Raw genomic sequence first — 16,272 nt, forward strand, 5'->3', positions numbered from 1 at the left:
TGGGATGGCTTTCCTATTCAGTAGCTTCCTGCTGGCTTCCAGGCACCTTGGCCAAAGGAACTCTATGACCCCTCCGAACTCTAGCCCCACAGGAGGAGGAGAACACAGAAAACCTCACCGCAACAACAGCTTAAACCTTTCCTGAGGATTCTGGGACTTGGAGTTTAGGCTCACCTTCTGGATTGCAAGGCTTGGGTTAAACTGTATGAGTCTAAGCAATTACTCCACCTAGGAGGATGCTGGGGGGAAGGGAAGAGTCTCTGGAAGAAGCAGCAGCGTTGACAACTGGGATTGGCAATGGGGGTAAATTGCTGAGGGTGGTGAAAGATGTCTGTTTATCTGTGCCTCCTGGGGGGGGGGGGGGAGGATGGGGAATGGGGAGAAAGAGAAACAAAGAGAGACAGAGCAATGGCGACCAGAGTGATAGCTAGAGATCCACAAGGCTGCTATGGCTGTGTGAGATTTAAAATTGGATATTAGATCATAAATCTCCCCTACTTAACCCTTCCCTTAATTTATCTCCCAGACTAGTAAATGGAAGAAGCTTCTGGTTTTCTAGATAGAGCCTTTATTGTATATAAGGTGTTGTTGATTAGAAGGATAGGAAAATAGAAATACAGTACAAATCGTCTTAAATCTAGGCTTAGTCTATATTCCTTATAAAAACTCACCAAACCGATTTAGGCCACCTTTGGAGTGAGTCAGACCGTCTGTCCCGCGCCGCCAGGAGTCCCGCCAAGCCGGCAAAAAAGGCTACTCCCCTTCTCCCCACCCCGGAAGTCAAAAAAAACCCCGGCAGGCAGTCTGACATGCGCAGCAGGCGGACTGTACCCAGCAGGCAGTCTGACATGCGCAGCAGGCGGACTGTACCCGGCAGGCAGTCTGACATGCGCAGCAGGCGGACTGTTCATCTCCTCCCCAAAAGGGTGGTCCTTGAAAAACTGGCGTCTTTCAGTTATCCTAACCGACTGTTAAAAACTTTCATATTTTACCACAGCTGTCAGGATTGTAAAGTAAGGGTAGAGCAACAGTAATGGTGACATCTCTGCCCATTTGCTCAGCATTTCTAATGACTTTTCCATCATTCAGTTCTATCATTTCAAAGAAATTTGTTTCCTAGGATTCCCATAAGTGTAGCCCAAGTAGACAAAATAGAAGAAGAAGAAATATAACTATAATGATCTCTCTAAAGAGTGAGAAATAAGAGCTGGCAGAAGCAAACCTATTTTTCAAATGACCCGACTGGGTTTGTGATGAAACAAGTCAAGGTATGACTCAGAAAAATTTTGTGAATTATTTTTAATTTTCCACCTGGACTTTTGTGATCATTGTCTCTGTTCTGCCTTTTCTCAGGGAGGACAAACTTAATTGTTTAATCCCAATTTAATGAATTCTTGGAACATAACAGAAATTTAGCCAAGTTCCATAGTATCTCAGAGTTGACAGAGACTTCAGAAGTCATCTAGTCCTATCCATTTCTGAGTATCAGTCCCTTCACAACCCATTCTAAGGTGAGGTTCGCCTTCTGGGTTGCCATATCACGCCATTGACTCACTTGTTTTGAATATGCTGGTTTCCAAACCCCATTACTTCTAGGAGGATATGGAATAATTGGATGTTTAACTCATGTTGTAGCAAATGGCACAATGGACTCGGAGTCAGGAGGACCTAGATCAAATCATACCTCACTAGTTATAGGATCCTGGGCAAACCAGTCACCCTCTGTGAGCCTCAGTTTCCTTGTGTGAATAAAACAGCACCTACCCCCACAGAATTATGAGGAATGAATGAGATAATGTTTGCCAAGTACATGGCAAGCCTTAAGTATGGCCACCCAACTACTGGCATCGTAGGGGAGATGTGATCCCTGCTCTTCCTTGGCCCAAGCCTTCAACATTCAGTCTGCTGACCCTGTCTGCCTCTTGTGACAGCCTGGAAAGTAAAAGAATAAAAATCCATGTGACCTTCAAAAAAATCTTTAAGGAAAGGGGATATACAAATGTGAGCTGTGGCCATTATTAATACCATTTTGACTTAAATAAGGAGAGAGAAATGTTTATGGCCAGAAAAGAAACAAATAACCAGGAAAATGGGAGCAAAGCTTCCAGCTTTCTTGCTTCCATAACAGCCCCTTAAGGTTCCCAGACACGGCCTCTAGCACAAATAGAAAAATATCCCAAGTGTGTTGGAAAAGGAGCTGACTCAGAGACAGTGTAGCAGTGAGCATCTTCATTTGGCCAACAAAGGAAAGGCTGTCAGACCTATCTGGGGAAGATGCTTATTTTGTGTGAGAAGAAAAGAGAACAGGAAATTAAGGGGGCGAGGCAACAGTATAGCCTCGTGGACTAACATTTTGATTTTGTTTCCTTCCTAATCAGGAGCCTTTTCTCAATCCTCAGCTCATTCTGTAGCCCAGGACTTCTTATTTCAGTCATCAACAAGCCCAGTTCTCAACCACTACAGAAGAGACAAATTCTAAGCTTCAGAATTGTGAGTTCATTTAGATTTGGGGAGCAGGGAGTACATAAATGGCTCCTCCTCATACTTTCTAACTCCTTACTGATACTGTCTTTTGTTTTTCCCAAAACCACATTGAAGGTAGCTGAGAATGTGCTCTTTGGTATGTGAAAAGCGACTGTGCACAATTTAAGCAGGGATAGAGTGGAAAATGACCTTTCTCTAAGCCTCCTTAAGATTGAAAAAAGGGACTGAAGAGAAATTACCAACTGCTTGAAAGAAGAAAAGCAAGAAGGATGAATACTGGTACATGGGGACAGTTCTGAATAAGTACAGAAGGACATGAAACCCTGTAAAGTAAGGATTCTCAGCCTGAAGTCTGTGTGATTGAGTGTTTGTGTGCGTCTGTGTACACACATTTCAATGTAATTGGTTTCCTTTTTAATCCGAAGCATGTTATTTTGCACATTTACAAACAGCGTCCTGAGAAGGGATTCTCAGGCTTCACCAGGATGTCCATGGGGGCCCATGACACGAACAAAAGTTAAGAACCCTGGATCTAAAGCTTAGCTCTGCCCATGGAACCACAATGCAGATCCCAGTGGCTTCCATTACCTCCAGGATTAAACATAAAGTTGTCTCTGGGTATTTAAAGCTAACCTGGCCCCTTCCCACCTTTCCATTCTTCTTCTTGTCCTCCATGTCCTCCCCAAGCCAGCTACAGTGGCCTCCACCCAAGTCTAGCTCCCATTTCTTCTCCCATGCCTTGGTCCTATAATGTTTCCATTCCTTAAATTCCATTCATTTATTCCAGTCACCACTCACCCTCACCTTCTACAGGGTTTTTTCCCCTAGTCTCCCAAGGGATTACCTTCTATCTTCTCTGGATAGAATTTGTTTGTGCCTAGTTATTTACATATTGTCTTCCTCAATTAGACTAGGATCTTCTTTGAAGGCAGAGATTGTTTTTGTCTAGATGATAGATAGATAAATGGAGAGAGATTTGGGTATATATATTCTTTATTTGTATTTATCTAGACAAAAACTAGATCTAGAGATGGATGTGGATGTGGATGTAGATATAGATGTAGATATAGATATAGATATAGATATAGATATAGATATAGATGTAGATGTAGATGTAGATATAGATATAGATATAGATATAGATATAGATATAGATATAGATATAGATATAGATATAGATATAGATATAGATATAGATATAGATATAGATATAGATGTAGATATAGATATAGATATAGATATAGATGTAGATGTAGATGTAGATGTAGATGTAGATGTAGATGTAGATGTAGATGTAGATATAGATATAGATGTAGATATAGATATAGATGTAGATATAGATATGGATATAGATATATAGATATATAGATATATAGATATAGATATAGATCCCCAGAGTTTAGCACAGTGGCTGGCACATAGTAAGCTTAATAACTGCTTTTTAATTGGTCGTTTGATTGATTGACTCCAATGGGACTCAAATCTCCAAACCTTTTACCATTTTTCTATTATCATAAATCTTGAAGAATTTGGCCTTCCTGGACAAATTCATTCATTCATTCATTCATTCAATTTGAACGGTCCTCAGCATCCCTTTTGTCCAAGACATTGTGCTTGGGCACTGAGCATCCAAAGACCGGAATCATGTAGAGAGTGACCTGTTAGGTCCCAGGGATGGACAAAGATGTAAAAGTCAATCTCAAGAAGCTGGCTCCTCATGCAAATAAATATAACACAAATTTGAATATCAGAACATGAAAATGTAAAGTGTCATAAGAATGAAGAAGCTATAAAATTGGGGCACTGCTCTCCTAAAGTCTGGGATATTTGCCAATTAAAAAGCACTTGCTATGCTCCAGGCACTTTGCTAGGTACTGGGGAATAAAATGAAGCAATCTCTACCCTTCAAGGAGCTTCTATTCTAATCAGGGAGATGATTTTGAGACTATAACTCAGTTTCCCCAATTATCTATCACAAATTCCATACTAGAACAGTTACCACCTTCCAAGGTTTCCCTCATTTTTGCTTTGTCATATTTTTCCTCCTTATGGCTCAGAATAACCATTTCCTTAATCAGTTCCTCCCCTTTCTTAAAGATAAAACAGTCCGTAGAAATCACATGGTCACCTGCCTAGTTGAGGGAATGAGAAGGGGGGTTAAGAAACTGGTCAATTATGGAAAGGTGAGGGAGATAACACAGGGGTCTGATGAAAATCCTGCTGTCTTCATGAGCCGCTTAGTGAACTCTCTGAAGAAATATACCAACCTAGACCCCCAAAGAGATGTAGGAATAACTGTCCTCAATATTCATTTTATCAGCCGGTCTGCTCCTGGCATTAGGAGAGAACTCCAGAAGTTAGACTGGGGTCCCCAGATCCCATCCTCACAACTCCTTGATATTGCTTTTAAGATTTTTAATAACAGGGACCTTGCCGTAGCCAAAGAGAGAGAAAAGATGGCTCGTGCCCGCTCCATAGACCAAAATTCTATAACAGCAGCAGCCATCACCACATCTGCTACCAGCAGAACTCCGGCTGGCCGAGATTCTGGCAGCTGCAATAAACCGGGACACAGAAGTGGGGGATGCTGCACGAAGGTGAGGTCAGCTCTCCTACCTCTTTGTCCCCAGGGCAGCACCCAAGAGATCAGCTCTGCAGCTTGCTCTCCTGACCAGCATCGTGTCAGGCCTATGGCCAAGCTGGACATAGGAGGCAAGCCTAGGAATGGTTTTGGGGCGACCTCTGTCTTACTCTCTGGTTCAGGTCCTAGCATGCAATCAAGGCACAAAGTGGGGATGGGATAAAAGGACCCTAAATGTAGACAGACACTGCCTATCACAGAATTAGGTTTGAACTCGTTCCTGTAAAGCAGGCCACACCCTGTCCTGCAAAAAGGTCCCACTTGACTCCTGATCTGATAAAGTCCCTTTTCGGTCTTTTTGCTCTGGTCAGTTTTAATTTTTTTGTTTAAGTCTGTTCCATCTAGGCTCAAGGATTCATGGCAGATACCCATTGTGCCTATGTGTTGACTCTGGACTCTCTGGGCCCCTCACAGCTCCGTGCACTCCAGGCCTTCTCCACTTCTTTCCCCTCCCCCTCCCTTGCGCTGTGATTCTTCGACCCCTGGTCAGCATGAAGCAGTTTCAGAAGAATCTTCGTCCCCTTTCCTTATATATAGAGAAGTGGGGAATGTCATGGGGTGCAGAGCACCCCAGAATTTCTCTGGGGCACACCAAGGAATCTTCTCCTTGAGAAACTAAACCAGAGGACAGATAACGCCTAGAGAGATAAGCTGAACCAAATCGGACTGAGCTAGCTTCGGATTCCTACCCTTCATTCTGGTCTCCCTTACCCTGGGGAGATAAGTTTGGGTTTGGCTGCGGCCTTTGCGTTCTGAAGAGGGATCTGTAGCCACCCCTCACCCAATTCCTCTAGTCACTACCAGTGGGGGATGGTCCTCCACTCCTCACCCAATTCCCCCAGCTACCACCAGTGGGGGATGGTCTACCTTCACTAAAGGAACTTTCCACAGGCAGGTCCACCCCCATCAGGCCTCTATAAAAGTACCTTCCAGTCTCCTGTTCGAGGAGATTTGGTACCTCTGAGCCATGTGCTTTATGCCAAATCTCCCCATGAAAAGTCCAAGGATTTCTTTCATGGTTTCCCTCCCCCCACCCTTCCCTTCCCTTGCTCCTAAATAAACTATCACCTTATCCTAAAAAAGAAAAAAAAAAGATAAAACAGTTCGCAAATGATCAAGAATCCATTAGAGATTCTAGGGGCAGCTAGGTGTCGCAGTGGATAGAGCACTGGCCCTGGAGTCAGGAGTATCTGAGTTCAAATTCGGCCTCAGACACTTAACACTTACTAGCTGTGTGACCCTGGGCAAGTCACTTAACCCCAATTGCCTCACTAAAAAAAAAAAAAAAGAGAGAGATTCTAGATTTTTCCAATCAATGTACCCATATTTGAAGTCTCTATTTTCTTCTAGGCTTTATGGTCTGCATCAAAGACTTGCTGTCTCTTTCCTCCAACTGGCTGATAGGTTTGCAGTAACACACTATCATTTCTGTTTCTCTCTCTTTGTTCATGTCACGTTCTTTTCTGATCTCTCTTGGGTTGGAGAAAGAGAGAGAGAGAGAAAGAGATGCAGGGAGGGAGGAAGGAAGGGAGGAAGGAAGGAGGGAAGGAAGGAAAGGAAAGGAAGGAAAGGAAGGAAAAAAGAAAAGCAATTAGCATCCACTCTACCCGTGCTATATCTAGTCCCATGTGACCAGCCCACACTGCAAACAAACATCTGAGCAAATGGCCAAAGAGCTGCCCATCTCTATGAGGATGGAAAGAATTCAAATGTAAATTAGAGAAATGCTAGTATGCTCCACCCTCCAGTCTTTCGTCAAGGATACCAATCACATATTCATGAGTCAAGGCCAATCGATAGCCCATCAGCTTGATACCCAAGCCCCCAAAGCTCTTTCTCAAGTAATTAGGACCTTTATTCCCATTCCTGAGTTCTACTCAATAAGGTCAAGCTCTCACCACTTTGTGCCTACCTTTAATAATGCAGCGTGATCAAGGTACTCAGCTCAATAACCATGACCAAACCTTCATTAATTTTTCAAGCCAAAGTCTCATGAGATGGCGTGTCAAATAGTAAATTAAATTAATGGCATTTGTTTTATCTTGGCTGGGGGGTGTAATGATTAGTGAAGATGAGCCAGATTTGTCATTTGAGGGGAGCACAGATCCATGACCTTAGCAATTTCAGTATGATGGAGTAATTAGCTCATCATATTGGGTGTGCCCTTAAGCATAAGGCATCTAAGCCTGCTGGACCTCAAGTTAGGAAGACCTGAGTGGAAATATGGCCTGAGACACTTAATAGCTGTGTGACCCTAAGCAAGTCACTTAACATCTTCTTGCCTCAGTTTCTTCATCTGTAAAATGGGGATAATAATGGCACCTCCCTCTCAGGGTTATTGTGAGGATCCAATGAGACAATAATTGTAAGCACTTTGTAAACCTTAATGCATCATAGAAACACTGACTACACCAACCAAGAGTGTGCCTTAGTAGCAGGTCACTTCAATGTTCTTGTCATGGTTTGTGGTCCACACCTGTGATTTTTTTCAGTGTCAGGAACTCCTTGCAAGGAAACTACCTCGCTTGATGCAAATCAGCTAAACATCCAGAACTGAGAGTGCTAGAGAAGTGGAGCAAGTCCATGAACCATAGATTTAGAGTCACAAGGGATTGTGAGCAGCCACCTAGTCTGACTCAGGAGTTAGAGGACCAGGGTTCATATTCTACTTCTGACACATAATATCTGTATATTCCGTTTAGTCACTGAACATCTCTAGGCTTCAGTTCCTCAACTGTAATATCATGGTGTTGAACTAGTCCCAAGGGGAGTCCCATTTTAAAATCCCATTTTCTGCAGGAAACCATCCCCATTCCTCTAAATTCTAATGCCTTCCCCCATTAATTATTTCCTACTTATGTTTATAGCTTGTCTGTACATATTTGTTTGTTTGTTGGTGTCTACCCCTATTACAAAGAAAAAAAGCAAAAATATCCAACACAAAAACTATATCTGGCATCGTATATAATATTCTAATCTTGTGGTCCTTTCCTTCTTTGCCATAATGTCTCTGCCTCCACCAAACCCTAACAGCTGCTTGGCCAAAAGGGGAAAAAATTAATTAAGCATTTACTGAGTGCCAAGAACTGTATTATACAAATAGATATTATACAAATATTAGAAGCAAAAACAGTCATCAATTCATTTGGCTAGGTTTTGGGGGGGGCAGAACTTTACTCCATCCCATTACATAATTAAAGACACCATCAGATATTAACTGAAAAATCATTGTGGCAAAGAAGGAACAGACTAGAATGTGTGAGATTGATTTTTCAGTTACTCAATTATTTTCTTTTACATATCTATCCATTGACATTATTGAAGCTGTTGTATATATTGTTCCCTTGGTCCCACTGGCTTCATTCTATATCAGTTCACACCAACCTTCCCACATTTCTCTGAAATTTCTCATATTTGTCATGACTTACATAGCAATAATATACCATTACATGTATATGCCCGTCTCCCCATCAATGGCCATCCCGCATTTCATCTTGTTTTGGTAGCACAGTAAAGATCGCTGCTATGAATAGTTCATTTGTTTCTATCTTTGACTTCTTTGGAAGATCCATAAAACTAGTCATTTACCAACAGGTATAATAACCCTGTAATTTACACAAAATGCTCCTGCACTGCATAGCAGTTGGTGGGTGTTGCAATGTTATATTTCATCATTGATGTTACATTTCATTAGATTTTCATAAGATTTCATAAGAACATTTCATCTTCAGTGATTTGCCACACACTGTCCTTAATTGAATTCTCAGCATCATCTTCCCCATCTCTGCCTTCTCCAACTTTCTCTGCCCCCACCAAGCCTTAATTCCTGCTTGGCCAAAAGGGGAAAAAACTAATTAAAACAAATTTCTTTGGATAGGGTGTTTTTTAGGGTGTGTGTGGGGGGGGGGTTGTTCCATCCCATTAGATAATTAAGGACACCATCAGATATTATGAAATGGACTGGGAATTGCTGACTTCAAGAAAAATATTTTAAAAGCAGCTTAGTCTCTTTCCCTTGAAGTCTGGATATCTTCTACCTCTTCGTTCATTAATAAGCCGGTTTTCTCTTTGCTACTCTCTCCCTGTATTGACATTGTTCACACTATCTGTCCAAAAACACAGCAGCTTTGTTGTGCACCAGCCATATACCCCACCCTTCCTCCTCTACATATCTTGACCAAAAGCCATCCCTGAACACAGATAATTGTAGCCCTCTGTCCTGGTGGAGATTACAATCTAGAAACGCCCTGGATACACAGGCTTACACACTCCTTACACATATATAAAGCAGGGGTGTAATTACTTCAATAGCTGAAACAGACACTAAGATTTTGGGGAAACCCTGTAGAGGCAGGGTGTGATTTGAGAGGATTTATGAAGGTATGATAATATTCATGTGATAACTCGTGTATATTCAGGTGCTGTGCTACACTCAGAGGGTACGAAGACCCACCTATACCCACACTTCTACAATTTACAGGCTGTGTGGGGAGATAGGGGAAGCAAAACACAGAAACAAATGCCCCAAAATAATGCACATAACCCACGTGACCTGGCTTTGTGAGGCTTTTTCAGTTTGTCGGCCAGTTAATAAGCATTGCCTTCTTTCTATGCCCCACCCTCCTCTCCCAATTTAAAAGAAGCTGAAGCAGTTACAGGGATTGGAGCCAGCTCCAAAGGAGAGATCCTTAATTTTCTGTGTGAGTATTTGTACCTTGGAAATTGGAAAACACTCCCAGACCAGGGTTTGATTTATTGTCTTGTTGATCATCACGACTTAAGAAAGTGATAGAGAAGACATTAATAATGTGCACTAAATGTAAAAATGTGTCGTGGGTACATTTTTATGGAGAGCTGGTTGTTAATCACTTACCAGCACACCCCTGGGAGAAGGAAAGCATTAAGCAATGGGGGTGATTTGGACAGCCTGTATGGTAAGCAGAATTGGCACTGAGCCTCGGAGGAATCTAGAGATGCTATGAAATAGGTTAAGAAAGAATGTATTCCCTCAGATACTTGACACTTACTAGCTGTGTGACCCTGGGCAAGTCACTTAACCCCAACTGCCTCACCAAAAAAAAAAAGAAAAGAAAAGAAAAGAAGAGAGTGTATTCCAAGCAGCAGAGATGGCATCAGAAAAGTCTATTTGTCAATTAGCCTGAAAAGCTAGGTCAGAGCTAGATTGCTAAGGGTTGTATAGGCCAAAGACAGACATTGATATTTATAGCAGAAGCAAGGAAGAACCACTGGGCTTTTTGATCAGGGAAAAGACCCCACCACCCGTGCTTAAAGAATATCAATCTAGCAGCCACATGGAGACTGGAGAGGCTAGAGGAGGACGTATCAGGTCTTAAACACAAGGTGACATCTCGGTAATGCAGCACCCCCCACAAACAGTTCTGACTTTTGTCCTACTCTTATCTCTATATCAAAAGGCTAGAACTGGGGTTAGGTTGGTAGAGGAGAACATGCCTTTTCCCCCTGGGCTCAGTTTACCTGTGATTTTCCCCCTTGCCTTAGTCATCTACACCTGAGAAGAGACTTAGAATTCAGAAACTGGGGAGTCTTGAATCTCAAAGCTATTTGTCACTCGTTAAGCAAATGACAATTAACTGGTTCATAGCCTGGCCTTCAGACATTGAGATGTGGGAACTCTATAGAATAGTCATCATGAGTTGGGGGACAATGTGTGATAGAGGGACCCTAACTGTTTGACCAAAAAGAGAAACCCAAAGAAATGATTAATCCTGGATATATTATTTAGCTAGATAACTGAGGAGACTTTGTTGTGTTTTCCAAAGAGCTTAGTGTCCCGGGCAGGGAATCTCTTGCTAGGGAGATGAGAGGTTTTAGGAGCCAAGACTGTAAGGAAAGATAGTAGAATCTGAATGGTGGCTTGCATGGGTCCCAAGCAAGGGCTTTTGGCATTTCCTAAAGGAGATGGAATCAAAGCCTGGCAGTACCTATTATTTATTCCCTGGGAAGGAGATGACCACGCATTTCAGCTGGGCTAGAAGCGACTGATAGCAGAAAGTTCAATGTCATTGGAGTAGCATCTGACAAAGCAGGCCCAGTGCCTAACAGATACATTGACCATCCCGAATTAAGTAACATTGTCTAGCATTTGAAGAGACTAAAATGTTTCTCATAAGACCATCATTCACTTTCTTCAGAGATGGGAGTAAATGGAGTTGTTGAATGGCAAACTCTAATGGGTCCACACGAAAGAGGAGAGACGCTGGCACAGCCGATCGGTCTCCTCTCGGTGCCTCACTTGTGGCATCACCAGAGACAAGACTCACAGCCTGGCACAAGTGGGCAGTGGCCAATGGGGAGTGGGAAGAGACATGGGTACCAGCAACTTTGGTCAAAGGTCAGCAGGCAGAGATGCAGGCCCAGGCAGAAGCAGACAGTTGAGCTGATTCCACAGCAGAGCAAACCACATCTCAGCAGTAGTGACAACCCAGGAGCAGAATTGTGGGCATTGGAATAGGAAGGACAACTGCCACTTCCACCACAGCCTGAGCTCTGTCCTGAAGCAAGCATTAGCCTCTTGTGGCAGGGCCCAACTCGGCCCTGCTATGCAAAGAGCACTGTGGGCGCTGCTATGCCAGTACTTTTACGCTGCCTTTGACAGGCATCCTCCAAATGTACTCCCTCCTTAATTCCACCTCAGCGTCCTCCTTTTCTTTTCTTTTCTTTTTTTCTTTCTTTCTTTATTTTCTTTCTTTCTTTTTTTTTTTGGTGAGGCAAGTAGGGTTAAGTGACTTGCCTAGGGTCACACAGCTAGTAATTGTTAAATGTCTGAGGTCGGATTTGAACTCAGGTCCTCCTGAATCCAGGGCCGGTGCTCTATCCACCTATCCACTGGGTCACCTGGCTGCCCCCCTCCTTTTCTTTTAAGGTCAGCTTAGGCACTGTTTTCTGCTTGAAGCTTTTCCTGACACTGCCCTCCCCACCCCCAACCCAGAATGCCCTCCTTCCCAAACGTCTGTGTATTTAATAACTGTGTTTGACTATGTGTCTCTGTAATTGAACTCCATCCATTTTTTAGCTAAATGATTTTTTTCCTTTTTTAAATTGAAAATTCTATAAGCATTTATTTTCTACCCCATTTAACAATTAAAAAAAAAGTTCCATAGCAACTATAGGTAGTTAGCAAAAAAGATCCACAAATTGTCCGTGTTTAAGAATATATGCTGGGGCAGCTAGGTGGCGCAGTGGATAGAGCACTGGCCCTGGAGTCAGTCAGGAGTACCTGAGTTCAAATCCGGCCTCAGACACTTGACACTTACTAGCTGTGTGACCCTGGGCAAGTCACTTAACCCCAATTGCCTCACCAAAAAAAAAAAAAAAAAGAATGTATGTCTCTATATAACCTATATCAGATTGCTTTCTGTCTTGGGGAAGGGGGAGGGGAGGGAAGGGAAGGAGGAAGAAAAATTGAAACTAAAAATCTTATGGAAACAAATGTCGAAAACTATCTTTACATGTAACTGGAAAAATAATGAAATACTTTTATGATTTTTTAAAAGCATAAAAAACAAAAAAGAATGTATGTCTCATTTGGTGTTTTGAGTCCATGTGTCTGATGGGGAGTGATCATCCTGCTCCATGTTTGGACTCACTCTGATCACTGAGTGGAGTTCTAGTCTTCCACAGCTGGTCGTCGTCGTCGTGTTGTTGTCTATAAGCTGGACTTCTAGTTCTGCTCCTATTGTGTTGTTGTCATCATAGAAATAGTTCTAATTCTGTTCTTATATTTATATAGAGAGAATATCATCAGTGTCTCCCCGTTATAATGTCAGCTTGTTCAGTAGGTTGTTTTGCTGTTTGCACTGGTCCTCCCAGCACCGGGCTTATACTATATACTTATACTTAATCAATACTTGTGCATTGATCACAGTGAGTGAGCTTTGAAGAAAGCAGCCTTTAAATAATAAAGCTTGAAGAAGGGCAACATGCCTCCCTCCCAGCCCTGCTGTGCATCAGACCAGGAGGCTAAAGCTTAGTGAGACTAAGTTGCCAGAGGTGGCAGAGATGGTCAATGTTAAGGGCAGATTTCAGCCCCAAGGCTCTCCTGCTCTGGGGCTCATCCTCTTTTTTTTTATTATTTGAATAGAATTTTATTTTCCAAAATATATGTAAAAACAAAATTTTAACATCAATTTTTTTTAAACTTTGTGTTCCAATTTCTTTTCCCCCCTCTGTTCCCACTCCCCACCCTCTTACTGATCCAGAAGCTTCTTGCATAATACTGACCCTGAGGTCTTGAAGAAATGGTAAATGATGTTCTATACCCTCTGTTTACGAAGCCAGGGAAGGGCTGCGGCCATTTTAGAATTTCTATCGGGCAGACAAAGCTAAAATGTAAATAGTTTTGTCATTTAAAGGGGACAAGCTTCAGTTCTCCAAAATGTTCACTCACGTGAAGCACCTCGTTGTCTGATAGTTCTATCTAGTTAGAGCTAAGGCATAAATGGCTGATTTGCTGTCAAATATTCCCATTTTATAGGTAAGGAGACTAAGGCTCAGAGAGATGGCAGGACCTGCTCCAGGCCACTCAGTTTTCAGATTTACAGACAGAGCCAGAAGGGAGAAGTAGACTTCCAAACCAACCCTCTCATTTCACAGCTCAGGAAGCAGAGGTAAAAGATGTGAACGGACTTGCCTGAGGTCTCACAGGTAGTCATTGGCACAGCCAGGATACGAACCCAGTGCCCCTGACCCCAATTCCAAGCTCACACACGGCCCCTCTAGCTAGTTAGTGCCTAGCAAGGACTCACTGAGTTTTTGTTGTGCTTTTCAGATTCTCGGAGCTTGAAGAGGCTGTCATGGGAAAGGGACAATTTGCACAGATCTATGGGTGATGTATGACTTCATTTTATGGTTTTCATCTGGAAAATCCAATCATGAAGCTCAGAGTTTGGGGAAGGGTATGGGAATTGTTTTGAGAACCTAAAATAAGGAGAGAAAGGCTTTGCTACACGCCATCATGAGAGAACTCTAGAAATGGGGTGAAAGTAAGCATGGAAACAGTACTTAAAGGGACTTCCAGGCAGAACAGACCAGCCACAGACACGGCATAAGCAGAAGCCACCTGGCTTTCAGGTCAGGAGATTTCAGCTGATAGGAGGGATCCCTGACCTGTTGTAGTCCACTCCCAATTGACCTGCTCTTCTCAAATACCTCCCCTCTCCAGTCCATGCTCCACTGGCTCTGAAGTCAGAGAGCCTGCATTTGAATTTCAGCCCCACCACTGATTTCCTGCATGGCCTCTAGACTACAACTTCATTGTCTGTTAAATATGAGAGTTATATACTAGACGGTGTCTAAGGTCCTATTGAATTTTAAATCCGATAATCCTGTGACCATCCTAGATAAATTCTGAGGGGCTCATCTCCAGCATACTGGCTACCAGCTGAGTAGTATTCTTGACCAAAGCAATTGGGCAAGTCAATTAACTTCTCTGGGACTTCTTTCTGAGTACAAAACATAAGGGTTGGATTTGAATGTACTCAGACGTCCCTTCCAGCTTGATGCCTCTGACCATAAATCCATGAAATCATCTCCTAAGTCAAGAAGAAGAGGTGATCCATGTTGTCGGTAGAAGCCACACTAATTAACGCATTGATCCTTTGAAAGATCAGTGGCGTTCCAAAGGACTCATGAAGGAAAAGGCTCTCCAAATCCAGGAAAAAAAAAAAAAGGAACTATGGAAGATGGATGCTGATTGGACCATACTATTTTTGTTTTGTTTTGTTTTGGTGCTGTTGGTTTTCTGATTTGAGGTTTTTCCTTTGTGCTCTGATTATTCTCGTATAACACGACTAATGCAGAAATAGGTTTAATGTTATTATGTATATATAACCTATATCAGATTGCCTGCTGTCTAGGGGAGGAGAGAGGGGAGGGAGGGAGAAAAATTGAAATTGGAAATCTTATATAAACAAATGTCTAAAACTATTTCTACATGCAACTGGAAAATAATAAAATACCTTTATTTTTTAATTCTAGCTAGTTTTGTTGGTTGTTTTTTGTTTTGTTTTTTTGTGAGGCAATTGGGGTTAAGTGACTTGCCCAGGGTTACACAGCTAGTAAGTGTCAAGTGTCTGAGGCCAGATTTGAACTCAGGTCTTCCTGAATCCAGGGCTGGATTCAGTTATCATCACTATACCACCTAGCTGCCCCCCCCAATACTTTTATTTTTTAAAAAAAGAAAAAAGAAAGATCAGTGGCATCTCCTGATCTTGTCAGGATTTTCAAGGTTTAACCTCCTTCCTTTCTCATGTTGTTTTTTAGTTTTAATTCTCCAAAATACAATATCTTGTATTTCTTCAGCAAATTAATTAAATTATGGTCTCAGGAGGAGTATTGTTGAGTAGTTCCAAACTGTTTTATTGAGAGGGTATTATGCTTCTACTGCTGGGCATTTATTGGAAAGATTTATTTTTTTCCTTTTATTATGTAAGATCTGCTAAAATCAATTTCTCTCAAATGGTGAGATGAAACATTTAAAAGCTTAGACACGATCCCAGTACAAATTTTAGCAAATAGAATCCTAATATAATCTAACTCTCATCATATTATTTCTTTCTTACATACAAAACAAAATGTACCATGATTATATCATTTCTCCCATTCTTGTTATTGATGATTTTTCTTAAGTGCAGGCAGGAAATCAGATTGGAACCAGCCAAAATACAGAAGGGTTTGGGCTGCCCAAAGCAATGTCTTAAATATTAGATTTAGGGGTATTTAGGCACTGTTCTTACATGGCAAACCTTATAACAGCCATGTAATTTTTCATAAGACCTAGGAAATGGGGAAGAGAAATAAGCATAATCTGGAGCAAATCCAGAGGAGGATGCCCTACTTTCTCAGAATGGTGAAGGAAAAGGAGATTGAGTCACATGGGGATCAGCTGGAATGGAGTTGGTGAGCCTGGAAGTGGCAGAGACAGAACAGACAGTGAACATTCACACAGAGCTTGTGTGAGGTTTGTGAAGAGCCTTCAACATAGTCTCATTTGACCTTCACAACAACCCAGGTGATAACTATTATCTCCGTTTTACAGTTGAGGAGGCAGGTAGAGTTTAAATAACTTGTCCAGGGTCACACGGCTCATATGTATCAGCCAGATATGA

The 16,272-nt window shown here is 42.1% G+C and overlaps 1 protein-coding gene across 1 annotated transcript in view; it reads left to right on the forward strand.

Annotated features, from left to right (window-relative positions):
* The window catches only part of PTGER3 (prostaglandin E receptor 3), a 315,782-nt gene extending 301,734 nt beyond the window's left edge, over positions 1-14,048 (forward strand). Inside the window, exon 3 of the mRNA XM_044003604.1 lies at positions 13,935-14,048. Within this exon, the coding sequence (XP_043859539.1) occupies positions 13,935-13,949 (15 nt within the window). The 3' untranslated portion in view covers positions 13,950-14,048. The remainder of the gene's footprint in view (positions 1-13,934) is intronic.
* The last annotated feature ends 2,224 nt before the right edge of the window (positions 14,049-16,272 follow it).

The sequence above is a fragment of the Dromiciops gliroides genome, chromosome 4 (genome assembly GCF_019393635.1).
Source record: "Dromiciops gliroides isolate mDroGli1 chromosome 4, mDroGli1.pri, whole genome shotgun sequence".
Lineage (NCBI taxonomy): Eukaryota > Metazoa > Chordata > Mammalia > Microbiotheria > Microbiotheriidae > Dromiciops > Dromiciops gliroides.